General features: G+C 52.9%; 1 protein-coding gene across 2 annotated transcripts; it reads left to right on the top strand.

Moving 5' to 3' along the window:
* The first annotated feature begins 255 nt into the window (after positions 1-255).
* On the top strand, positions 256-23,816 carry TCF25 (transcription factor 25). 2 transcript variants are annotated; one of them, XM_034788367.1, is made up of 18 exons: positions 256-393; positions 924-1,103; positions 2,567-2,641; positions 4,208-4,332; positions 6,462-6,527; positions 8,050-8,132; positions 8,710-8,840; positions 11,431-11,530; positions 13,195-13,288; positions 14,013-14,105; positions 15,331-15,436; positions 15,859-16,018; positions 17,406-17,493; positions 18,090-18,248; positions 20,362-20,452; positions 21,141-21,220; positions 21,902-21,974; positions 23,565-23,816. In XM_034788367.1, exons 1-18 carry the CDS (start codon positions 271-273, stop codon positions 23,724-23,726), a joined length of 1,989 nt encoding a protein of 662 aa, XP_034644258.1. In that variant the 5' UTR covers positions 256-270; the 3' UTR covers positions 23,727-23,816. The 2 variants fall into 2 exon arrangements, with proteins under 2 accessions (XP_034644258.1, XP_034644259.1); XM_034788368.1 differs by lacking the exons at positions 256-393; positions 924-1,103 and having other exon boundaries at positions 4,212-4,332.
* The last annotated feature ends 632 nt before the right edge of the window (positions 23,817-24,448 follow it).

Here is a 24,448-nt window from a genome sequence, read left to right as displayed (position 1 = left end):
GGGGGGCGGGTCAGGCGGAAGGACCGGGCCGGGCCGGTGGAAGTGCTGGGGGTCCTAGCAGTGCCTCTTGCCCCGGGCGAGGGGCCGGGCCGGGCTGTAATGCCACAAGCTGCTGCCGTTAGCCCGGAGCTGCCCCGGTGTGGGGGGAGGGGGCACCGGCGGGCCCAGCGTAGCGGGTGGGGGATGTAATGGAGGCCAGACCCCACTCCGTGGCTGTCTCCAGTTCTCGGGCTGCCCCAGCGGGGCTCCTCGGCCCTTTGCTGGCAGGGGATGGGCTGGGTGGAGGCAGTGAGCGAGTCAGGGGGTCAGGCTGTGAGAGCTTGTGCTGCTGGCCCTGCCGGCCCCTGTCCTGCCTCTGTCCACTCCGGACAAGTGAACGGTGCCAGCGTCCAGGTACCAGCCTGGAAGTGCAGCTGGGTGGCCAGTATCTTCCTAACCCCTCCCTCCCCACCCCCACCCCGTGGGCATACAGCTATCCAGGCTGAGCCTTGCTTCTCTCCTCATTCACATGGTGGTGTCACCTGGGAGCCCCAGTTCTGGTCCAGGTCCCCATTGCGCCAGGTGCTGTACAAATAGAGAACAAAACAGTGGCTCCTGGATGAGACAAGAGAACAGATGGACAGGCAGACAGGGAGTAAGGAAATAAGGAGACAACCTTGGTGAGCATGACAGGCTCTGATCTCAGCACACCAGCAGCCAAACTGCTGTCAAGTTTCTTGTAGGCTTCTGCTGAATGGCCAACTTTAGCTCCTGTCACGCTGGCAGGGTTTTTTTCTTTCTTTCTGCAGATGTGATTAAAATACAGATCCCTGCTCCTGGGGTGCAGCTTTGTGCTGGTGGGAGCCAAGGCAGTGCAGACTCAGCCAAGTATCCATCCTGCCATTCTCCCCAGATTCCTGAACCTTGTACCCCTGTCTGCACAGATAACCAATGAAGAATTGGAGGATGATCTAGGATCCAAAGAGGAGAGAGCAGAGTCCAGACTGAATGAGCAAGATGGCACAGGGAACAATGAAGAAGCTGAAACTGGTGAGCCAGAGAGTGATGGGCAGAGAGCTGGAGAAGACACTCAACAACAGGACCAGACAGTGACCAAACTGCAGGTACCTGGGAATGTTCAACAATATCCACACCCGCGTGAAGAGAGTTCTTACCCCTTCTTCATACTGGCACTGGTAGCTCTGTACCTTACTGGGTTAGTGCATCCGTCTGTGACCTCTGGGGACCAGAATTCAAACAAGTGAAAATGACTGGTTACAACTGAGATGCCATTTGTCCACCTCCCCAAAGCACTGCATACCTGGGCCTGACTGACGGTGTGAGGTCTAGGATTGGGACGGCAGGGCATTGCTGTGTTGGGAGTGAGGTGCCCGGGTAGAGCGGTCTGTTGGGAGGGCAGTGGAATACCTGGATCAGGATATGGTGATCAGCTGTGAAGAGAAAGTTACTGTAGCAGTTACCTGAGGGAAGTGGCTTGTGCCATTCTTACTAGTCATATATTTTCATGAGCACTAAATTCATGCAAAATGTATGAAAGGGGAAAAAATCCCTAGTAGTTTGAAATAGAAATTATTATCCTTTTCCCCTCCATTGGACACCTGAATTAGTTGTTGGGTTGCTTACAAGGACGGGTCTGTTGTCTTAACAAAGTACAGTGAAGCATTTGCTTTGAAGATGCACGTGCGCAGAATTACATGACGATTTCAAACAGGTACAAGGGGGAATGCAGGTTAAATACTGGGTTTGCGGGGGCTTGACTGTAGTGTTTTGTTGTTGGGGTTTTTTATTTTTGGTCTTAGTTTAAAAACAGAGAGGGGGATTAACAGGTCAGGGTCGAAGATGGAAAACAGGCTCACTGTTGTATGCTGGGGGGGAAGCTCATAAGAGAAGGGGCAAGTTAGTTCCAAATTGCAAAAACTACGTATCATCTCAGAGGTGGTGGTTGTGGAGCACTGCCTAAGCTGTGGATTCATCACCAGATGCAATATCTGTGTGGAGCCAGTAATCCTGGGAATGAGTTTTAGCTCTGTCTCCCCTGGGAAAAGAGTACGCCTGTCTGCCTTGTTGGATAAGACTAGGTAGCACCACGTGCCTAAGGAGTTGTACCTAGACAGAGTGGAGAGCCCGTATCACCTGTGATGTTTTCAGGCAGCTGTATGTTTCTGTGGTAATGAGTGATTTTTGGGATTCCCCGGTAAAAGGAAAGAATAAACAGAACAAACGTTAGTTACCACTGAGACTTGGGGGAGCAAAGGGAGATTAAAACAACTTCCTCCAATCCTGAAGAAACTAAAATGTTCCTTGTATTGCCAGTCCCAGACACTGGTGTGAGAATACTGCGGTTTGCATTTAACCCCTTAAGGCTGGCAATCGATGGTTGAAGCGCTCTGTGACCTCTTGCCCTCACCCTTCCCTAATCTTCTTCCTCGTTTCAAGTGTGACAGAAATGGCTCTTTCCTAGGCCAAGCCCATGGCAGCTTGTGTTCCTGTTGGAAATACCACCTCTACCTTCCTTGCTGCCTCCCTCCCATGCACTCACTGGTGCCTGTTGCATTTATCTCCATAGCCAGTATCAACTAACAAGCCACGGAAGAAAAAAAAGAAACGGAAGAACAAGAGAACTGCAGCTGGCGAGACTCCGGTATGTCTGCCTCAGATCTGGGATTTAGCCCCACCCCCTTCCTTCTCTCCAGACTCGGGAGACCCCCACCAGCGGTCGCCCGCCTTTGTGAAGTGCTTTGAGATCCATGCACAGAAAGTGCTACCTAGTATGTTGCACTTATTTATTTGGAGGCTGTGATTCCTATTTCATAGCCTGCATTCATGTCCTCAGAGCTCAGCTGCAGGTTATTAAAGCTGGAACCTTCAAACCAGCATCTTTCATCTTAATGACTTTTGTGGTGTGGGGGGATCCTCTGGGATCTTGCTTTTTGTGCCCCTCCCTTTATTCTTTCCCATATCCTCCCAGGCCCTGCATAACAGCGACTCCTCCTGCTAGGCAGGGCTAGACGCTGGTCTCTCCAGTCACTGGCAAGAGGGCTCACTTGAGAGCAGCATGGTGCGCTGTCCTCTCGCCTTGCCAGGCCTGGGCACTCATCCCCTGCATAGTGGCACATTACCATCACTGTACTGATGCCAGTTTGACTTCTCGTAGCAAAAGTGCCACCGAGAGCGGTGGCTGGTGCTGAGTATAGTGGCAGCAAGTGGGTTTTGAACTTGTCCTTGTCAAGTGTCCTGTCCATGCAGCGGTGAATGTGTGTGTGGCTGGGGTGGGGGAAGGGCACAGATTTTGAGTCTGACTAAACTATCTCCTCCTAAGGAAGTGTGTAGGCTTTGCTCTGAGCGGAATCAGGAGCCCTGTGCCATGTGTATCCAATCCATTGTGTAATTGACATCAAGGGACTGGCTGTGACCCGTGCAGTATGCGGTACTTCGGGGGGAGGACGGTGTTCGTGTCTGACACAGGCACTGAGGGCTGACTGTTGTTAGTGGTCAGTATTTATGTAGCACTGTAACTTGTCATGGTGCTTTCGAGTTTAAAAAACCCCTGTAGTTGCATCACCCAAGAACTTATCTAAACCAGTGGTCTCCAAACTTTTTTGATCGTGCACCCCTATCAGTAAAAAATTGTTGAGCACACACCCCCTGCCGCGCCAGCTCTACCATTATTGACAAAAAAAAAAGCCTGCTCGGACGAATTTAAAAAAAGCGCTTGTCCTGCCGCGCTCCCCCGAGGATCCTCTTGCACACCCCCTGGGGTGCGCGCACCCCACTTTGGAGACCACTGATCTAAATCAGACAAATATAGAACATGGAAATAAAATCACCAGGGAGGGGACAGCCAAGGGTTAAAAGTACAAACTCAGACTTGTAAACACTAAGGCCAGAAGGGACCATTCTGATCATCCAGTCTGACCTGCACAGCACAGGCCAGAGAATCTACCCCAGTGACTCCTGCCCTGAACCCAATCACTTGTGACTGAGTTAGAGCACTTGTTTTAGCACCGCAGCCAGTCTTGAGTCAAAGGCGAGTGATGTAGAAAATAGCATGAGTCATCGTGTAATGGACGAACAGCAAGGCAAGTGGGAACGAGCAGCCAGCCCAGAATGGGGCTTCGTACAGAAAGGCAGGAGTGATCTGTTCTCGTGCGAGCTGGGGTGAGACTGATCCTTTAATGGTTGTGATGTCTTTGCATGGTGCCTTAAGGAAGACGATGACCTGGAAGACATTGACAGCATTCTGGAGAAAATGGAGGATTCCAGTGGGCTGTCGTATGAAACCAAGAGTGGTGTAATCGCAGACAGTCGGCCTCTGCTCTACGTAGAGCACAGGTAATGTGCATCGCTGCCTGTCTCCGAGGGAGCTTTCTTTGCTCATCGCTCTGAGGTCTTTGAGCCTGTAGGGAAGTCCTGTCCCAAGGGAGCTTTGGGTGGCTTGCTGTAAAGTGCTCTCTCTGGCTTTGAGTTGGGACCATGCTGAAAAGGTGCTGCTGCATTGGTAACTGAGGGCAGCTCCTAATCTGACCACCTTTGCTTCAGTTGGAAGGCTGAGTTCTTGGTAATGCTTTTGGTGTTCTGAAGAGCTGCTGCAGCCTTGCAGGGTAAAGCACCAAAACCAAATTAAACTGGGCAGATAATTTATACCTTGCAGCTGCATCCAGACAGGTTATAATCTTCCCCATTCCAACAGCACTCAGGCTACATCTACACACTGCAGCTTACAGCGGCCAGCTGTGCCGCTAAAGCCTTGCTGCTGTAAGGCGCGCAGTGTAGCCACTCGTTGGCAGGAGAGAGCTCTCCCACGGCACATTAAAGCCATCCCCAGCGAGGGGCAGTAAGTGTCCACACCGGCGCTTTTAGCACTAAAGCTTTTGTCGGTCAGAGGGGTGTTTTTTTCACACCGCTGAGCAATAAAAGTTTTACTGATGAAAGTGCAGCGTAGACATAGCCTCAGTGCCAAGCACAGCATGGTCCATCCTCTGCGGGCCTGTGTGATACCTTCATGGCCTCACAGAGCTAATACCACCAGCAGTGAACTTGTCCACATGTGACCACCACCAAACTGGCTCACCCGCTGATCTCAACAGAAAGCCGAGGAACGAAATGGCCACAGATACTAGAGGGGTCCTGTCTCAACCTGGCCGTACCCCACTGTACAGTCGCCAGCGTGTTGTGGGTGGATCCAATCACTGGATCCCATGCGCTTCCAAGCCAGCTGGGTCAGTGGAATCTAGTCACTGTTTCTAGCCCTGGGACCATCAGACGTGCTCCCAGCTTCCGACCTCTTGTCTGACCCCTGTCTTCGGGACATGGGGTGCTACTACCCGGCCTCTCTAGAGCCTGAACCCAGTGTCTGAGACCTGCTGAGCCCCCCAATGACTGACACTCCTTCAGAGTTCCCCCGACCTGTGGGCGCCCTGGGCTTTGAGTTGAATCCCTTGGAGGACAGCATAGGTTACCCAGGGAATTTCGTAGCTGCAGTGACTTCACCCTTAAAACACTTGAGTTACAGATCTAGGAAAACAATGGAAGTCCTACAGTGCCCCTCCACTAGTCTGAGCTCACCCTTGTGAGTCAGCTCCCTGCAGGGCAGAAGTACCCTGTGCTTAAATAGGGCCCCTCTGAGCCATGTGCTCAGGCTGAGAAGTTACAGACCCACCAGGTGCTGGCCCCTCTCCCGTGACCCGCTGAGTAGAAATGGGGATGGGCCAGTCATGGACAGACGATCAAGTTGTTGGCCCCAGATTGTAGCCTGGATATTCGTCCGTCAGCCCGGTGTGTCACACCTTTCCTGGGCAGGGAGCTGGCTGGAACGCAGGACTGTGGGTTGGTTTTGGGTGTGTCCAGGGTGGTGCAGTCACTGTCCAGCATTTCCACACACACAACGTGATAGAATTTGTAATTTGACTCAGGCGTGCACTGCTGTGTCACATGTCTCTTCCAGGCAATGGGGTCGCTTGCCTATGCAGAATCTGCTGTGTGGATAGAGGACTTGTTCTCCAGGTCTGATAGATACCTGTTTCCATCAATTAATTCCAAAGTGTGTACACAATTTGGAAACTGGGGTCCTTTGTTTTTCTATTTAGGATCAAGCATAAGTATCCATAAAGCAGCCTGGAACAGAGGGTTCTCTGTTGATGCTTTATAGAGTCTAAATTAGTCTAAAGTTTAGACTAATTACACCAATTGCCCTCGAGAGGGCAGCAGTATTATTCCATGACTGAACATAGTCTTTGAAATGTGGCTACAATCTCTGTAGAATAACTGGTTGAATCTGAATCTTGAAACATCCTTGCGTCGTTCCTAGCTTTGGGGTGTCAGATCCCTGATCTGGGCATCAGTGCAGGAGTTTGAAAACAGGCGACTTCAGTATTTGTCAAATGGGTGAACACCACTTCAGAAAAGCTTGCTCTGGGATTAATTCTTGGTGGTTTTCCTCACCTGTATCTTACATTTTCCAGAAACTTGAATCCAGAGACTGAGCTGAAGAGGTACTTTGGGGCTCGGGCTGTTCTTGGTGATCAGAGGTGAGACCAGAGTTGCAATATTAACTATATTTTCAAAGCATGGGTCAGTCTCTCTCCATGTCCACTGGTACCACAGACTGTACCTCCAACCCTTCTCCTAGACAGGCAGCCTAGAGAGAGTGCCCACAGGCATATTGTTTATACCCCCATTCCAGGGCTCCTCACTTACAAGTGACCCCGAGGATGGCAGAAATAATCATTTTTTTAAAAAGTGAAGCACTAGATGTTTGTGTGGAGGAAGGCAAGACTTCATCCAGATTCGCACCACGTCCTTGGTTTTGTTCCATGACTCTCCTCCCCCTATAAAAAGCAACAGAGAGTCCTGTGGCACCTTTAAGACTAACAGATGCATTGGAGCATAAGCATGTGACATGCATCCGATGAAGTGGGCATTCACCCATGAAAGCTTATGCTCCAATACATCTGTTAGTCTTAAAGGTGCCACAGGACTCTGTTGCTTTTTACAGATCCAGAGTAACACGGCTACCCCTCTGATACTTCTCCTCCCCCTGTTACTGTTACCTGCACTTCTAAAGCACTGTCACTGTTCTGTGTCATTATGGGGCCCTCACGTTTTTCTTGTTATTCCTTTAATTTTTCTTGATCAGTTCTTGCCACTGTAGACTCTCTGCAATTTTGTGGGGTGGGGTCTGAGTGGCCCAGTCCCTGCAGCTGGTCTCAGATCCGCTCGTGTGCTGTAGACCCAGGAAAGCTGTCCAGTGCGTGTGCTGTACTTGTGCAGGTCTCGTTATTTATTTGCAATGTGTTGGGCACTGTCCCTGCAAATGAGAAGCTGATACCCCTACTTCAAAGAGCTTGCCCTCTGGTTGAGACATGTGCAGTACAGTAGGAGCACAAGTTCAAAGCAATGGTGGTGATAGCGCGAGAAGCCGTCTCTGAGAGGCTCTGTGGAAGACAGATGCTCATTAAGAAGGAATTTGAAGGCAGAGCAGAGGTGACAAGTGCAAGGGAAGAGGGAGACATTTTCAAGTGTAGAGGATTGGCTGTGTTCCTGGAAAGGTAGCCGGGGTTTCTTAGCTCCTCCTTATCACTGATCCTATAAACATCTTGTGAGTCCAGCCAGGAGTTTGAGACCCACTGCATGGGTCCTGCGGAGAAGGTTGGATTGGACAGACAGTCAGGGGACGGTTCTGTGAACTGGGAGTGGGGAAACTATTCCAGGGGCAGGAGAAAAATTGACAAAAAGTGGGAGCTGGGGAAGGGAATCAATGGAGCAGAGAGGCTGACAGGCCAAAGCCTATGTGGAAGCTGGCATGCAGCCATGCAGAGCCTCGAAGGGACACCTGAGAATGTTCAACTTGATAAAACTATGGCAAAAAACACCTGGGCAAGGGGGAGACTGTGGAGGGATTTGATTAATTTCCTAGTGCTGCAGTCAGATGAGATGTTGGATCTCTTTGTCCCAAATCCAAGCGCTAGAGAGCTATCATCTGCTTCCCATCCCCATGCTTAGCTTTAGTCCAGTAAATAGAAGCTATGATGTAGTGTTTGGTTCCCGCAGGCCACGGCAGAGGCAGCGTCCGTACGTTCGCAGCACATGGCTGACTGCTCCCAAGAATACCTGGCCACGCTACAGCAAAACAGGCGAGTTCTTCCCCGCCCTCGGGTGAGCTGTCGGTCTCTCTGCCAAGTCCATGGGAGCACAGAGTTCCAACCCTCGCTTTGGAACGTGCCTCCACTTCCCGGGTCCGCCCGCATGGCTAGTACTAGAGCCTGGCTAGTGTGCAGAGTGCAGCCTGTTGTATGAGCCGCCAAGGCCACGCTCCCCTCCGCTGCTAGAGCAAACAGCGCTGTGTGTCAGTGCTGGGGCTTGCCCCTCCTCCACTGCAAAGAGGCCTCCGAGGGCTCTCAAGTGTCTTCCCGTGGATGGCCATGCTGGCTGATCAGAGGCATGCTGGGGGGGCAGGCTGCTGGGGTTTTTGGAGGTGGTGGGGGGAAGAACTTGGAAGCATTTGCCTTAAGGGGTAAATCACCTCGCTGAGCTCTGAATGTGTAGCTAGCCTGAAAACAATTCTCTTGTGGCCCCAGTGATGTGAACGGGCTTTCTTCACCCCAGTGCTACCAGCTCTGCGCGGGCAGTGAGAAGAGCTCATTCTTGCTGGCTGGCAGAAGCTGCCTCTCTCTTCCTGAGGGAGTAATGGCTGTCCATGTGCACCCCTAGGCATTGCCATGAGGCTGCTGGAGACAAGAAGAGGAGTCCAGCACTTCACGTTTGAGCACCATCGAGAGTACCAGCAAGTGCAGTTCAGGTTCCTGGATGCAGTGGAGTCTCTGGACCCAAACAATATCGTGGTATGTCATAAAACAGGGATGCCCAGAGCGTAGCCACCAGGCCAGGTGCAGCCGGTAGAACTCCAGTGCCACCTGCACCCTGTTACCGTAATTGTGGATGTGTGACGTGATGACTACAGGTCCCAGCCTTCATTTTATTGAGCTAAGCAGCTTGGCACTGTAGGCTGGGACACGTAGCCTCCTGTGTGCCAGCAGCTTAGCTCAAGATCGGGGTGGGCAAACCTTTTGGCCCGAGGGCCACATCTGGGTATGGAAATTGTATGGCGGGCCATGAATGCTCATGAAATTGGGAGTTGGGGTGTGGGAGGGGCTGAGGGCTCTGGCTGGGGGTGCGGGCTCTGGGGTGGGGCCAGAAATGAGGAGTTCAGGGTGTGGGAGGGGGCTCTGGGCTGGGGCAGGGGGTTGGGGTGCGGGGGGAGTGAGGGCTCTGGGGTGGGGCTGGGGATGAGGGGTTTGGGGTGTAGGATGTTGCTCCAGGCTGGGACTGAAGGGTTTGGAGGGTGGGAGGGGGATCAGGGCTGGAGAAGGGGCTTGGGAGGGGCTCAGGAGTGCAGACTCCAGGTGGTGCTTACCTCAAGCAGTTCCTGGAAGCAGCGGCATGTCCCCCCCTCCGGCTCCTACGCGGAGGCACGGCCAGGTGGCTCTGCACGCTGCCCCGTCTGCAGGCACCGCCCCTGCAGCTCCCATTGGCCGCAGTTCCTGGTGAATGGGAGCTGTGGGGGCGGTGCTTGGGGCGGGGGCAGCATGTGGAGTCCCCTGGCTGCCCCTACGCATAGGAGGAGACGGAGGGGGAACATGCCGCTGCTTCCGGGAGCTTGAGGGCTGGATTAAATCGGCTGGCGGGTTGGATGTGGCCCGCGGGCTGTAGTTTGCCCACCCCTGCTCAAGATGGAGTATTTCTTGGTGAGTTGTGTAATCTCCCAGGACCACAGCTCTACTGCTAGCTGATCCGGGTCATGCAGAGGAGGTGTGGGCCGGGGGCTGCTGGCAAGTTGCCAGCATGTCCCCGGGTAGAGTTGAGGCCCTGTGATTAAGACAGTGGATGGCTCTGCATGGAGGATTCATTCTAGATAGCCATTGAGAACAGACCTCCCGAATAAAGCTCTATTGTCTTCACTCTTCAGCTGGGAAAGTCAAAAATACTGTATAGTGGAAAGTGACCTTTAGGGGCAGGGTCTAAAATAACAGCTATTTTGTTTATAAACTAAATTGTATGGAAAAAAAAAAAGTGTAGCCTTCTCCTGGTATGTTAGCAGAACAGTCCCTGCATTGAAGTTTTATTGAGTGTGTCCAAGCTAATTAAAGTGGATAGCGCCATTTATAGCACACAGTAACGAGATTACAGTGGAATTGTTCTGGGCCTGCGTGCAGTATAATTGAAACATGTTTTCTCTGAAACCCCTGCCCTAAAGGAGCACAAACATGCGTTTAAGAGACTTTTTTTGAAGGGGCCATTGTCTAATAAATAAGATTCCTTCTGATTCCCTAATGGATCCTCGTTTTCATCCCCTTTCCCTTTCCCATCCTCTGATCATAATTGCTGTTCTCCTGAGCTTAACAACTCTGCTTATTAACCAGCCCCCAGGATCACTGGTAAATGGTGCAAGAAGTCTGAGCTTCTTGCTCTCAAGTTGAGCACGCCAAGGGTGGAAGTGCCTTGCACCATTTACCAGTGATCAAATCTGGGTCTCCCATGTAGCAGTGCAGAGCCGTGTTGCCCTGCCATGTAACATGTTCTAGGCCTCTACCCCCCAATTGGTCAGTGCCGTTTTAGAGTCTGGACAGTAGGTATCTTTCCTACCGCTTTCTTCTCTTCCATCTTTTCAGCTGACTCAAGGTGAAATTTAACAGGACTGGGGTGGTTCATAATGCCAAAATATCTCTGTTTACCTGTGACATTTGTGATGCCTGCAGAGTCTTAGGAACCACATCTAACCTGATCCCATAGAAAAAACATTTGTGTAGGTCCTATTAATAGTGAAACTTTTCAGTTCTCAGCAGTGGAGTAACTCGGTTTCATGGGAGAACCCTTTAAATATTTAGTGATCGGAGCAATTTCTCCCATTGGATTGACACTGGGCACTCTGTTACTATGGAAACTATGGACCATGTGAGTACCTGGAACACTGAGAGGTCAAAAGAAGGAGTGTGTAAGGGGCGTCTAGGCGAATGCTGCAGCCGTTATGTGCCCAACAATAATTCATGCAGCCTTGACCATTCACATCCGACCGAGGTGGGAACACTGGGCAGAACACTAGGCTTTTTCCCCCTTTGTGAAAAGCAGAGATGGACACGGGTTTTATGTGCTGTCTGAAGGGGCTACCCCAACCCTACTTTGTAGTATCAGTACTGAGCGCCATGTGAGGGCCTGGGATCGGATCCCATTACCTTCAAACCTGGAGGCGGGCGTGCGACCAGCTGAGCCTCACTGACACCTCCATAAGATACATTTTCTGGTTCTCCAGTCACTGCAGTGTTTGCCATCCTGCCGCCCTCGCAGTGTATGACTCCCAAGGTCCAATGCACATAGAAGCAGCGTGTTGTGTAAACCCTTAATCCAACCCAGCCCACTTCTCCTGTCTGCCTGTAGCTTTTGCTCCAAATGAACCCGTACCATGTGGACTCGCTGCTGCAGCTCAGTGAGGTGTGTCGAATGCAGGAGGATCAGGAGATGGCCCGAGATCTTGTAGGTGAGAACTGGGCGTGAGGAACAAGGGTGCCAGTGGGCAGGTGGTGTGGGTCTGCACTGCCGAGTGCCTTGGCAGTCCTCATGGTTAGCGCCACAGCAGCTGAGAGAGAGGGGCTCTACATTTCCTTATGATGTCTGTGCTTTGGTTACTTATGCCAAGGTAGGCAAGACTGTGGCTCTCCAGTTTTTCTCTCTGGGGTTGTGACTGCCAGTCTCTCCGTGTCTCCTAGCTCATACAGCTCTTTCCAAAGAGTAGGTGAGCACCACGAGTACTCAGCCATGCACCATCCAGCTAGTTCCCCACGTTCACTGGGCATCTTGCCCTATCCCAGTGTGACAGAGGACAACTGCTCAGCCCCTGCTGCTAGAAGTTGTATAGGAAGAACACAGTGTAGGAAAGAGCATTTGAGCTCTGCAGTGTAATTACCATTTCTCATTAGAAGCTGACCCTTCAACTCCCCATAGGGCTTGTCTACATGACTAGTTAGTCTGCGGCAAGCCGGGATGTGAACCTACAGCACACCAGCCTGTCACTCAGTCACATCCCAGGTGGTTGCAGTTTGGTGGGTGCTGGTCAGTGGGAGGAACAGGGTTCGGCCAGATGTGAGACCTTTGAGGATGGCAGAGGGCAAAGGGGGACTCTTGGAGGACCAGCCCCTCCAGAAAGCTCTGAGGAGGCTGGATTGTGATTTTCACAGGATGGGGAATGTAGCTGTTGAAAGGTCAGAGGGTCCAGCAAAGCCCCTGGATTCTGGCTTGAAGCTAGTGGACCTGTATGGGTTGAGCCCTGGGAAGCACGTTTCTGGAGTGTAACAGTGCCAGTTCTAAGCCCTTCGTTAGGAATGCAGGGGTCAGTGTACCGAGACCCTGCCGTGGGATTCAGGGTCACTGCTGAGTCATGCTGGTAGGCAGGTCCAGCGAGGACAGAGGAGCTCTTAGACGGGAAGCTCTGGGAGGCACCTTATACTGAGTTCTCTGCGCTGGTGTCCTGTTACCAATAAAACCGAACCTCAGAAAGGGGCAATAACTCAAGGTCCATGTGTGCCGCTGAGAGCAGGCCGTGGACTCTTCCTGGTCCAGGGATGCTTGAGTCTCAGCCTCGTGGAAAAGAGTGCTGGGTGTGATCCGCAGAGCCAGACACGTGCAGATAACGACGGAATCGCTGGCGAGCCGGGGCAGTGCCAGGAAGCCAGCACTGGGGTGCTGCTGATTGGAAGGTATTGGATGGAGGCGATACCAGGCCCCACAGGCTAGAACAGAATCTGCGGGTTTGAATCCCAAGATAGCTGTGCAGCTGGTTCATCCTTGAGCCCTGAGCCCAAGCTGCCTCCTGATGAATTTTTGTTCAAAATCCTATTGCCCAAAACATAGAACTGGGGAAAGGTGGCTTGTCCCCAGTCCTCTGTACAGCGCAGATCCAGCCGGGAGGGCGTGTTCCGCTTGAGTAACTGGGCTCCCTCTGCCTTTGGGTCTCTGCTGAGACTGCCAGACTAGTCATTGGTGTGGCCGTGGCCCTTGCAAGGAAACGCAGACAGCATGGTCCGTGGGCTGTAGGCCCCGAGCAGCCATTTGTCAGTGGTGTCCAGGGGGCTGGATTTGACTGTCAGATTGGGAAGTGGGGGTGAGGTGTGGCCGTGCCCCTAATAATACTTGTGTTGTGTGCAGAGCGAGCGCTGTACAGTCTGGAGTGTGCGTTTCACCCTGTGTTCAGTCTCACCAGTGGAACCTGCAGGCTTGATTACCGGAGACCTGAGAACAGGTGGGGACCTCCCGCTTCTGTGCGTGGTGTTGGGAGGGGGAAATGAGATTCAGCCTAGAGGTGGTTCTGAGTGAGCTGTTCACCCTCATTCCATGTCCAGCTAATCCGAGCCCCAGCTTCTGCACCTGGGCAGGGAATCCGTCAGGAAACAGCAGACGGGTGCAGAAGCTGCCTGCCCCTCAGTACCTTGAATTTGCTCGTGCTGCCAGTTCCAACTTGATGTCAAACTTCCTTTGGTCACAATTCAGGTGCTTCTCCAGCTCTGACATTAGCACCCACCCACCCCTGCAGTTCGCCCCCAGCTGTAACTTGAAAGCCAGGAGGAGCTAGTGGCAGCGGCTGGGGCTGAGATGCATGTCTGTTGTAAGCCTGTGCAGTCAAATCCCTGACTCCCGCTCCTGTCTTCCAGATCCCCGGCCCAGTTCTGTAACAGCCAAACGCTAAAGTACCTTCCTGGGAAGGACAGCCTGAGTTAGGATCCCCCAGCTCATCCCGTTCAGTACAAACCAGGAACTCGAGACGGAGACATGGACCAGTTCCTGGAAAGAGGAGTCAGGACCTGGCTGTCCACATTCCTGCGCTAGAACCAGATACTTAGATCTGCCCTTGGCATCCCGGGCAGCCGGGTTCAGGCCCCGTGTTTCCTGGTTTCAGAAGTAGCAGGGTGATATGGTTCTTTTCTGCCCGTGTATTTTTCAATGTGTTTCTGCTTTGGCCTTTGCAGAGCTTTCTACCTGTCTCTCTTCAAACACATGATCTTCCTGGAGAAGAGAGGCTGTCCCCGTACAGCCCTGGAGTTCTGCAAACTTATCCTGAGGTAAAGAGCGGTGCTGGGTCCTTCTAGTTTGGGTTCCCTTGAGGGAGAGTGTGCAGAATCCATACGGCATCCTCATTGGGCTGGAGCTGAGATTTCTGGTTGCCACAGAGTGCAGGTTCTGAACACCGCATGGGCCTTGTCTGCACCAGGCTTGGCAAAATTTCCCACCATTGCAAGTCCATCAATGCCCAAAGACCCTGGTGTAGACAGAGCCTGAGCGGTTCCATTGGGGCAGGTATTGGGCAGACAGGAATCTCTCCTGCCTCACTGCTCTGCTGCTGCTTTTGACAAGATGGAGGGATGCTGGGTAGTCCAGGCATGGCCAGGGAGTTCAGTGCAGGCCGTGGCTGATGTTCCGCCCAGTGGTCTGGCTGATCAGATCAAGGTGGAGCTTTGCACACCGGGACCTGTTGTCCCAATGGGCTACACGTGAGTGGCTACCAGTCTGCTCTGACTGAGTGCTCGGCCTCCTGGCCGTTAGCAGTGGGGTTCCAGGGAAGGTGCACGTCACCCCCATGCAGTGCTCTGGGCGTCGCGAGGTCCAGTGTTGGGTCTGACTCTGCCGGCTGTCCGGGCTGTCTCTGGACTCTGGGACAATTGGCACACTTGGCTATTCCATAGCTTCTGAGGCCAGAAGGGACCTTTGTGATTGTCTAGGCTGACCTGCATAACGGGGCATAGAATTTCCCTAAATTACTTCCTGCTTCAGGTGCAATAGCTGGAGTTGAACTAGTTCAGTGTTTCTCAATCTTTTTGATACCAGGGACCGGCTTGCTGCCTTCCTAAACTGTCAGGGAGATCTCAGGACTGGGCCTGGTCCACAGACCGGTCGTTGAGAAACATAGAGCTAGAGCAGAGCAGTTTACACCTCACCTTTAGCACTGACAGGAAAATCGTGCTCTGTACCTGTACTTTCACTGCAGGCAGCTTGGACTCCCTTTTGGGCAGGATCCCTCTGTCCCCCTCTAGGCCCAGAGACTTATTCTGTATTTGCCTGGCCCTGTGCTTTCCAGCCCTGGCTAGATGCTGCCTTGTCTGAGTGGCCTTATCGTCCTGCCATGTGGCAGTGATGGTCCTTCCCTCATCGGCGCCATCCCACGAACCGTGACCAGTTTGGGGGGGTAGCGGGTTGAGTCTTAACCCAGCAGTCGGATTTCGAGCAAGTAACTCTACTGTGAGTTTTTGTAATGCTGCTCTTCTGGTTCGTCCCTTCCCCCTCTCCTAGCCTTGATCCAGAGAATGACCCGCTGTGTGTGCTGCTGCTAATTGATTTGCTGTCGCTCCGAGCTAGAGAATACTCCTTCCTGACACGCATGTTCCAAGAGTGGGAGGTGAGTTGGCAGCAGGCTCCCCTGGTGGGAGGCAAGTGGGAACTGGACAAGAGCAGATTCCTGGGGCTCCACACCCTTCAGTGACCTGTGTCTGTGAGCGCTGGGCTGAGAAGGAAGGGCAGCTGCACCATGGGGGGCGAGGGCCAGGCCGCTTGTACCAGAACTGCAGACACCAACTGGAATGGACCATAAGATACCAGGCTTAGCTCTCCTGAACCGGGGGTTCTGAGTGCTGTATAAGCAATTGTGTGAGTTTGGTATCACTTTGTCCATTGTACAGGTGTGCACACTGAGGCACAGAATGGGAAGTAATTCTCCAGAAGTTACGCAGTGAGAAGTGGCACCCACAGGAGGGTAGCCTAGCAGTCTTGAGACTAGCACCAATGTTATCATTGCTTGTGAAATCTCTCTTTCGTCTTCAGGGTCACCGGAACTTGTCCCAGCTCCCAAACTTTGCCTTCTCGGTTCCGCTGGCGTATTTCCTTCTGAGCCAGCAGGAAGCGCTCTCGGAAGCGGAACTAAGCCAGGCACGGGAGAGAGCTGCCCACCTTCTCCAGCACGCGCTGATCATGTTCCCAAGCGGTAAGTGTGGTGGCAAACAGCCCCAGAATGTTTGGTTTAGGATTTATCCACAAAAACAATGGCCAAATTCTCGGTGACTGAAGGCAGACTTCGTATTCCTATAATGGAGCAGATGGCACTGCCCCTTCTCAGGACGGAGATGTGTCTCTCAGACACTAGGTCTCAAGATGCAGGCCAGCACAGTCGCTCAGCTCAAGGTGGAGTGCTGCGTGTTAGGCCGTTAGTCTGTGGAAGTGGTGACTCCCAACTGATGGGGAACGTGGCCTTATGCCACATGCATCATATGGCAGTGGGGCTATTCAACGACTGTAGAACTTTATGGGCAATATTTGGCACCCTCAGCCTTCAATACGTTCGAATGGGGTCAGTAAGTGTCCATGTCTTCTCCCTACCTCTATGCTATTCCTCTCCTAGCGCTCGGTGCCTCTCCCCCCTGTATAAACATACACGTCACATGCGCACAAGTTGGGGGCAGGGGCACAGACCCTGAGTCATCACAGGAAGATGCTTTGATCCAAGCAGAGCCGATTGAGCAGATTTACTGTCTGCTCTTTATCTCCGCTCTCCCTCCGAGGCCCTGTTACGCTTTAGATGCTCTGTTTGTGGCTCCTATCGCTGTCACTTTCATCCTGCTGCTGCTTCTGTTCCAGAGCCGAGCCATGGAGTGCCGCTGGGCCAGGAGGGGCCGTAGCTTAGATCTGCTCTCCCCGAACAAAGGGGTCCAGTTTGTGTTGACTCTTGCTATAACCCATCCTTTCTGCTGCTGGTCATGAGGTGAAAATAAAACCTGTATTCAGGTTCGAAGGCTAGCCGTGTTCCTTTCACAACATCGTACCTTGTTCCGTTTGGCATTTTAGTAAACGCTTATGCAAAGCTCTGGACGGTGATTTAAAAAAACAAAAAACTTGAAACGTTTTATGTAGCAGATGTAGCATGCTATGTGAACAAGGTCCTACTTCTGCTGTCCGTTAAATATAATAAAATGTGCAACAAAATCTTCGGCCATAAAGTTGGAAATCGTCCTCTTCCTATGTGTCTAGTGCTTGAGGCCTTGTCTACTTACAGGGGGGATGGACTCATGGCGATCGATGCATCAGCGGTCTATTTAGCAGGTCTAGTGAAGACCCACTAAATCAACTGCAGATCGTTCGTGGTAAGCAGATCTGAGCTACATTGCTTGAGTTACGTTACTAATGTAACTCAGATTGCGCCGCTTTGATCGGCTTTTCCCTGTAGTGTAGACGTGGCCTGATTCTAGGAAAGCACCTGCTCTCCCCAGCTGGCCTTTGTCCCCGTTCTAGGAGCTCTTTGCAGCCACTGGCACTGGTGACCTGGAGCTCTGGCAGTCCCTGTCTGTGCTGAAGGTGTCACTGATTTTCTCTTGCAGTTCTCATGCCGTTGCTGGATCACTGTAGCGTGCAGCCAGACTCCAGGGTCGCTTCACATGCTTTTTTTGGACTCCAAGCTCAGATAAGGTAAGAGCTGCCCAAGCTTTTCAACAGAAGGAATCAAAGCTTCGGCTTGCAGCACTGGCGGGTTTCTCGGCTCGTTCTGCGGTCTGCATTTCCAGGAACTGAGGAGAGGAGAATTGTTTGTCCCAGCAGGGAGGGGGAGGGGGAGAGAGGGCTGTTTGCTCATGGGAGGCACTTGGGTAGCAGGCTGATGGGGACCCATAGGAGAACCCAGATAGATAATGCCCAGTAGAAACCCCCAGCTTAATATAGGTAGGCGATAGGTTCATCTTGGGCCTTGCAAGTGTCCGTCCTGCTGCAGATGCTAGTGTGTGCATGCGACCTGGGCAGGCTGTCTGGCTCGGGGGGGTTCTGTGCCCTGTGATCATCTGACTGCCTGGATCTCAGGGAAAGGCGGGGCACTTTCTCACCCTCTCCCTGTCCGGGCTGTTTTGGGAACAGCACTCAGTCGTTCGAGGCACAATAAGCTGGTGGAGGCTGGTGCAAATAGCAAACACAGGAGATTGCAGCTCGTTGTTCAGCGTGAGAATCTGAGATAGGCCTCGGTGTGGGCTGGGGTGAGCAGTGCCTGCTGTGTTATAACACTCTATGTCCCACAGCCAGCCTCCTGCCTTGAACCAGCTGGTCTCCCTGTACGTAGGAAGGACCCACTCCCTGTGGAAGGACCCTGCCATCATGGCCTGGCTGGAAACCAATGTCCATGAAGTGTTACGGAGGGTTGACACGAGTGAGCCAGTGGTGGAGGAATTTGCGCAGAAGTGAGTACAGTTGGCTGATGCCTACTGCTCTTCCGTACCAGATAACCTAGAACCTTCGACATTCAAGGTGGAGGCACTGAGACTCTCTGATGAGGGGGGATCTAGAGCTAGATAAGAGCCTTGTTGGTCTTGGACCCTATCCCAGGCATTCCCCGACCAGGCCCAGAATGCTGCGTGCACTGCTCAATCAGTCTGGATCTAACCGTGCCAGGGATAAGGTGCTGGAGGTGCTGTCCCTGTGCCCCTGGGAACTTGCCTCTGAGCTGTGGAGGAGTTCTGTGCCAAACTGCCGACAGCCAAGGAGGCTGCCGTTCTGGGTTCAGGCATGTCCTCCTCCAGCTCTTGGCCTCCCACTGTTAGTTCTCTTCCCCTTTCACTGACCCCCGCCCCCCATGCCTTGGTTTCCTGGCTTCTCTCTCCCTCGCAGCTGCGGTTCCCGCTTGCCTGCAGCAGTTTCAGGCTAGATTGTGCCTCGTTTTCAGAATGAGTGGGACTTACCTTGTCCCTCGTCTGTCTCGACAGCGAGACTGAGCTCCTGGCGTCGACGAGCCCAGTGCTGTCATGCTACTCTTGTACCGTGTATGCAGTGAGCTGCCCAGTGTCATTACAAGTTACAGGCTGCACGCCACAGAATGGCTCATTTCTCTGTCCCATCGGGGTTCCCTGGGCTGCTTCCCAGCCACCACATACCACTACGGGTTAAAGCACCCTTTACCAAAGAGGAAATCCCCCCCGTTAGAGGTGGCATGTGTTGCAGAGGTATAAACCCTTTGAGCTGTACAGATGTGTCTGGACCCCCAGTGTCCCAGCATTGGCCTGTAGGCAGCTGTGTGTCATCGCGCTGGAAGCGCACTGCTCCAGAGCGGATGGCTGTACATCTGCAACAAAGGCTGCATTGCACTGGTGGTATTAAACATGCTTATTACAGTGGTGCCTCTGGCCAACTAAGAAAGGGGCCCCATTGTCCGAGATGCTGGACAAACACGAGCAGTCAGTCCCTGCCCTGAAGAGTCTGCAACCTACAAACCCCAGACAGACCAGGGAGCAGGAAGGGGTATGTGCAGGCGGAGTGAGCAGTCGATGGCCTCTAGGATCCCTGATATTTGTGGGGTTAATTAGAGGGGTCAACTGAAGGGAAAGAGAAGTGAAGGCAGAGGGGAATACCGCCTGGGTCCTAGTGCCCTTCAGGGATGGCAGGAGAGGGGCCGTCTCCCCTGCCGTTCTGGGTCTGGGGCAGGGATGGCCCCATTTTATGCTCTTGGCCCAGTTGCTTCTGCAGCTGCTTCCACTGGTGGGAGAAGCTTTGGGGCCAGGAAGGTGAAGTCTTAGTGAGATGGGGCCAGCGTGGAGGTGAGCTGCGAGACAGGGTTCTCAAACTTCATTGCACCATGACAACAAAAATTACTACACAACCCCAGGAGGGGGAACCGAAGCCTGAGCCCACCCAAGCCCGAGTGCCCCGTGGGGGACCCAAGCCCCATCGCTCTGGACAGGGTGGCCAAAGCCCCAGACTGGGGGCCTGTAACCTGAGCCCCACTGCCCAGGGCTGAAGTCCTCGGGCTTTGGCCCCTGGCCTCAGCAAGTCTAAGCCAGCCCTGGCAATGCCATTAAAATGGGGTCCCAACCCACAGTTTAAGAATCGCTATATCTGTGGCCCAGTAGAAGGTCCCGTTCTTTGCTTTCCTCGCTCTGACTCTGGTCTGGCTGTCAGCAGGGCCTTGCAATGCACCTGAGAAGCAGGCGGATTTCCTGCTAGCAAAGTCTGTCTGTGTAGGCTGCTCCCTCCGTGGCAGAGAGTGACCAGGCCAGCTGGGGGGAGCGCTGACCTTGTCACACTGCTGAGGGCAGCAGCACTTCTCAGCAGCGTTCCTTTGAGGCCTCTTGGCTCCCTTGGCGTGGTGGGCCCGCTGGAGAGCACCACCCGGGCGGTATGGCTGCTCTCACCGGCACACGGGCAGCCACTGACTGCCAGGCGAGGGAGGGGCTGATTGGCACGGCACATCCCATAGGAGACTGGGATGAAGCTGCGGCTGCCACCAGGGAATGCAAACCTTGTCAGTGCCGTACTGCATCGTGGTGTGCGTCAGTGACACCGTTCCCTGTCCGCCCTTAGGCGCAAGGTGCGGTACCAGAGCGCCCCCAGAAACATCTCTCGCCATGTGATTCTCTCGGAGCTGAAAGAAGCCACGGCAGCACTGCCCCTGGTAAGTAAAAATGGGGCATTGTGTCCGGTGTCGCGCGTGCTTCACGGCCCCCCCGGCCATGTCAGACCAAGCCCAGTGGGGCTCTTGGATGGAGACTGACGTAGCACCTCCCCCTTTGGTCTCCTGTACGTCTCTGCTTCACTGCCTTTGGGGCCCTCACAGAGAACCCCTCCTCTGGTAGCTGGGCGTTCTGGGGCCAGGCAGAGTGCTGCAGCAGGCGAGGGGGAAAGCCCAGCCAAAAATAGGTCCCAGGCTTAATAGTGTCACAAACGACTAGCAGCGGGAACGCCTCGGCCCGTTGTACCAAGGCATTGTGGTGTGTGTTCCCTCAGAGTGCCTCGTCCCAGGGCTGGGAATACGGTGTGCAAAGGTGGCTGCGAGTGTTTGGTCGTCTGGGTATTTCTTTAATCTGTAACTAAGGTACCATCCAGGATACAGCAGCACGTGGTGTCTTGGGACACTAACCAGACTTGTCCTGCTATGCCTAGGGACAATTGGGGCCATGACAAGGCTGCTGTGATTGTCTCAATGCTACATGGGGCTATGTGCCAGCGGGGACTTACTGTCCTAGGTCAGTTGTGTGCCTTCTCTGCCCCTGCCGTGGGACACTGTTGCTCCATTAGACAGCAGGCATGAGAAGTTAGCAGTGTTCTGACATGGGGTCTGATTTTTGTCCCTCTTTTTGAAGGAAGTGACATCCCAGCCCGTAATAGGGTTTGACCCCCTACCTCCCTTGGACTCCATCACTTCCTATACAAGACCAGAAAGGTACTTCTCCACTTCGGATTCATGCCTGTTTGCATAGCTCAGCTGTTTGCTTTCACAAGGGCCCAGCCACACAGCGGGATGGACGCTAATGAAACATTCTCAGGGCTTGGTGTTAAATCTTGCTCTATCTGAGAACTGTTGAACCATTTGACTTACAGCGCTCAATGAGGTGTATGAACCGTACAGACAGGGGTTGTGTCTTGCCACTTTTGTGGGGTGGTAGCTGACTGTGGGTCACTATCTGAGACAGTCTGCAGAGGCCACTGCTTCAAAATGTCACTTTGCATCAACCTCTCTGAATGTGGCAGGGCTCCACTCTGGGTGGGGTTTGGGATAGACGCCATGACGGCTGGCTGTTTTGTATCCTGCACGTTGCAAAGGTGTGCAGAAATCTGACCGCAGCCTGCATCCCTATGGAAATGCTCCTGCCTCGAGTAGAGACTCGTTAAACTGGGGGTGATAGAATCCAAACAAAGATGAATCTCAGCATCTTGCTTCGGGTAACCCTACCCCAACCTGGCGCTGGGCTTACGCAAAGCTGTGCATTGCTAAAGAACAAAGTGAGATTGTACAGGAGCTGGGGGTCTTCATGCAAGGCTGGGATGGGGATGAGCGTGGGAGAGTCAAATACAAATGTCCTTTGTTTCACTGAATGGGATTGTTTGGGTTTTTCTTTTCCAGGACGACTCATCCATCCAATGAAAGCACTTTATCTCTCTTCTTTCGATCATTGTTGCCAAATTTTACCTTACAGGTATGTTAAATGAATCTATAACTGCTGCACACATGTACTAGCATGTGCATGGAATTCCACACCGAACCTTCCTACCCAGTGTTGTGTTGTGCATGCAAGCAACCCATTGCGCTGTAAGCTGGAGGTTGCATATGTAACTACCACAGTTAAACACACACTTTCAGAATGTAGTTCAGCCGGGGTTCTCAGATACAAACACGGGGAGGATTTTGACCTGGGAAAGGACTTGTCTTCCTCAGTTGCAAAAAGCCTTTTCATCCCATGTATCCTGGAACAGCTACATTTAATGGCTTGTGTCAGTCAGTTAAATCTGAAGGCAGCAGTTCGGGTTCTCGCCCTTTGTAGGGTCTGTTTGCATACCGAACGTGTGTGGGAATCTTCCTTTCCTTCAGTGCCTCCGAGTGTTCTCATCCCTGTGGCTGGTGAAGAGAGCATGCTGAAGAGAGTCCTTTCAAGGCAGGCTGCTTCCATTCCCCAGGAAAGCTGGGTGCCACAGCAGCAGGCATGTTAGCAGCATAACTACCATCTCATCCGAAAAACAAGGAGGCCGAGTCTCTGTTCGTGTTGAAATTTCAACTGCCAGTGGCACTAATTCTATAGACTGACTTGGGTTTTTGAAGTGAAATCCAGAACTGTTCAGCGTATAGATCTTACAGCTTTGCTGGCGGAGCGTGCAAATAGCTGTAACTAGCTTCTTCCGCATGGACGCTGCATCCAGATTTCAGTACTGAGCTTACGACAAAACGTAACTGCACGCTCGCGCCTGTGCTTTCAGATGCTTTTTATATTAAAAACTAGCAGAGACCAGGCTCGGTGGGAACTATTCATAGGCCGGGCTGGGTGTTTGAGTTCCACCATATCAATTAGTCCCCTGCAGTTGGGGGTAGACAACAGCTCCCTTTCTGAAGCTGAACTGTCCTTTTTTTAACCACCGTGTAATTAAACCAGCGGAAGGAATTTTGCACCAAGTTTTGGAATGTTTGGAGTGTGAAAGTGAGTTCATAATAACCAGTTTTGCTCCCTTAACTATAGCAGTTGCTGTAATACCTTGTATCCGAGGGGTAGCCGTGTTAGTCTGGATCTGTAAAAAGCAACAGTGGCACCTTATAGACTAACAGATGTATTGGTGCATAAGCTTTTGTGGGTGAATGCCCACTTCGTCAGACGCATGTAATACCTTGTGACTTTATAGCGCTTCCTCAGTGCTTCATAACCATTATACAGCAAAGCTTACAACATTTGTCCTCCCTCTTGCTGAGATGGGGGAAACTGAGGCACAGAGGGGGGAAATGACTTGTCATTCAGAAATAGAGGTCACATCTCCTGATTCACAGGCCTGTGCTTTGACCATGCTTGCTTTCCCTGAGTGGTGTAAACTTCTGACACTCTCCAAAGCTGCTCAGGGGTCAAGTGCACATCTGAGACGATTGACTCCTAGTGCAAGTCATTCACTGATCTTCTACCCCAGGGCAGCCTGAAATCTGAATGCCCTGATTCTTGTGGGTTTAAAGGCCAATCCATTTTGAGCAGTTCAGCGCTGGGGGCTCTCAATCTCCCTGTTCTCACTACGTGCCTTGCGCTGTGTTGCAGGGGGAGATCAGACAAGATGGAGATGAAGAGGCTGGAGCTGGACAGGATCTAAACCAGGGTGTGAATAGGCTAATGGCAGCCATGCGGGACATGCTGGCGAATATCCAGTTCCAGGAGCCTCCGCGAGACGAAAACCCCGACGGAGACGCGGACTGGGACTGAAACCAGACCAAGCCCTGTCCCCACACCGCGCTATGTAATTATGTTCCTGATTGGTGGGGCACTGTAATAAAGAGTCACGCAGAGCAGGGAGGCCGGGTCCTTGACGTCCTGCTGCTTTAGCCATGGAAAAAAGGGCTCAGCTGAGGGATGGATGGGCCCAGGTTTGTCCTGGATTTAAAAAGCCCTTTTTAGTCTCTCCATAACTTCCAGCCTGCTGGAGCTGGAGTCCTCTCGGGACGCTGCTTTGCAGGGTCGACCGCCGAGTCGAAACCGCACTGAGTCCACTGCAGCACTAGCAGCCAAGCTGCTGTCCCCTTCCTCCTGCCTGCCTTCCATGCCACACACAGGCCTCGCCGGGTAAGATTCCCGGGACCCTCGATTGCTGCCGCCCTCTTCCGCAGCTGGCAAGTGCTCAGGGCAACGACTGGCCCCACGCTGCCTCTCTGCCCCTGTGCTTTCTGCCGCCCCCCGGTGGGCACTGTGTGAGGAGGAGCCAGCTGCACCAGGCTACTGCGTCGGCAGGGCAGAGTCGCTGTCTGCAGCCAGCTCATAAAGCTCAGTATCGCAGAGCAGGGCCTCGTGGCATTGATGGGAGCCAGTCCAGATCCTTCGCCCATCTGGGGACGGCCCTGTGGCAGCAGGACGGCTCTAGGGCCGCTCTCCCGGAGGCAGTAGCCATGGTGGCCGTGCGTGCTGCCTGCCTCCGGGAGAGCGGCACTAGA

The sequence above is a fragment of the Trachemys scripta genome, chromosome 13, assembly GCF_013100865.1.
Source record: "Trachemys scripta elegans isolate TJP31775 chromosome 13, CAS_Tse_1.0, whole genome shotgun sequence".
Classification (NCBI taxonomy): Eukaryota; Metazoa; Chordata; order Testudines; family Emydidae; genus Trachemys; species Trachemys scripta.
This window is presented reverse-complemented; position numbering and strand designations above follow the sequence as displayed.

Excerpts from the sequence above, each read along its gene's own strand:
- TCF25 (XM_034788367.1), top strand. The coding sequence starts at position 271 with ATGGGCTGGGTGGAGGCAGTGAGCGAGTCAGGGGGTCAGGCTGTGAGA. Across the intron at positions 8,133-8,709 it reads GCCACGCTACAGCAAAACAG|GCATTGCCATGAGGCTGCTG; the intron begins GCGAGTTCTTCC and ends GTGCACCCCTAG. Across the intron at positions 16,019-17,405 it reads GCTGATCATGTTCCCAAGCG|TTCTCATGCCGTTGCTGGAT; the intron begins GTAAGTGTGGTG and ends TTTCTCTTGCAG.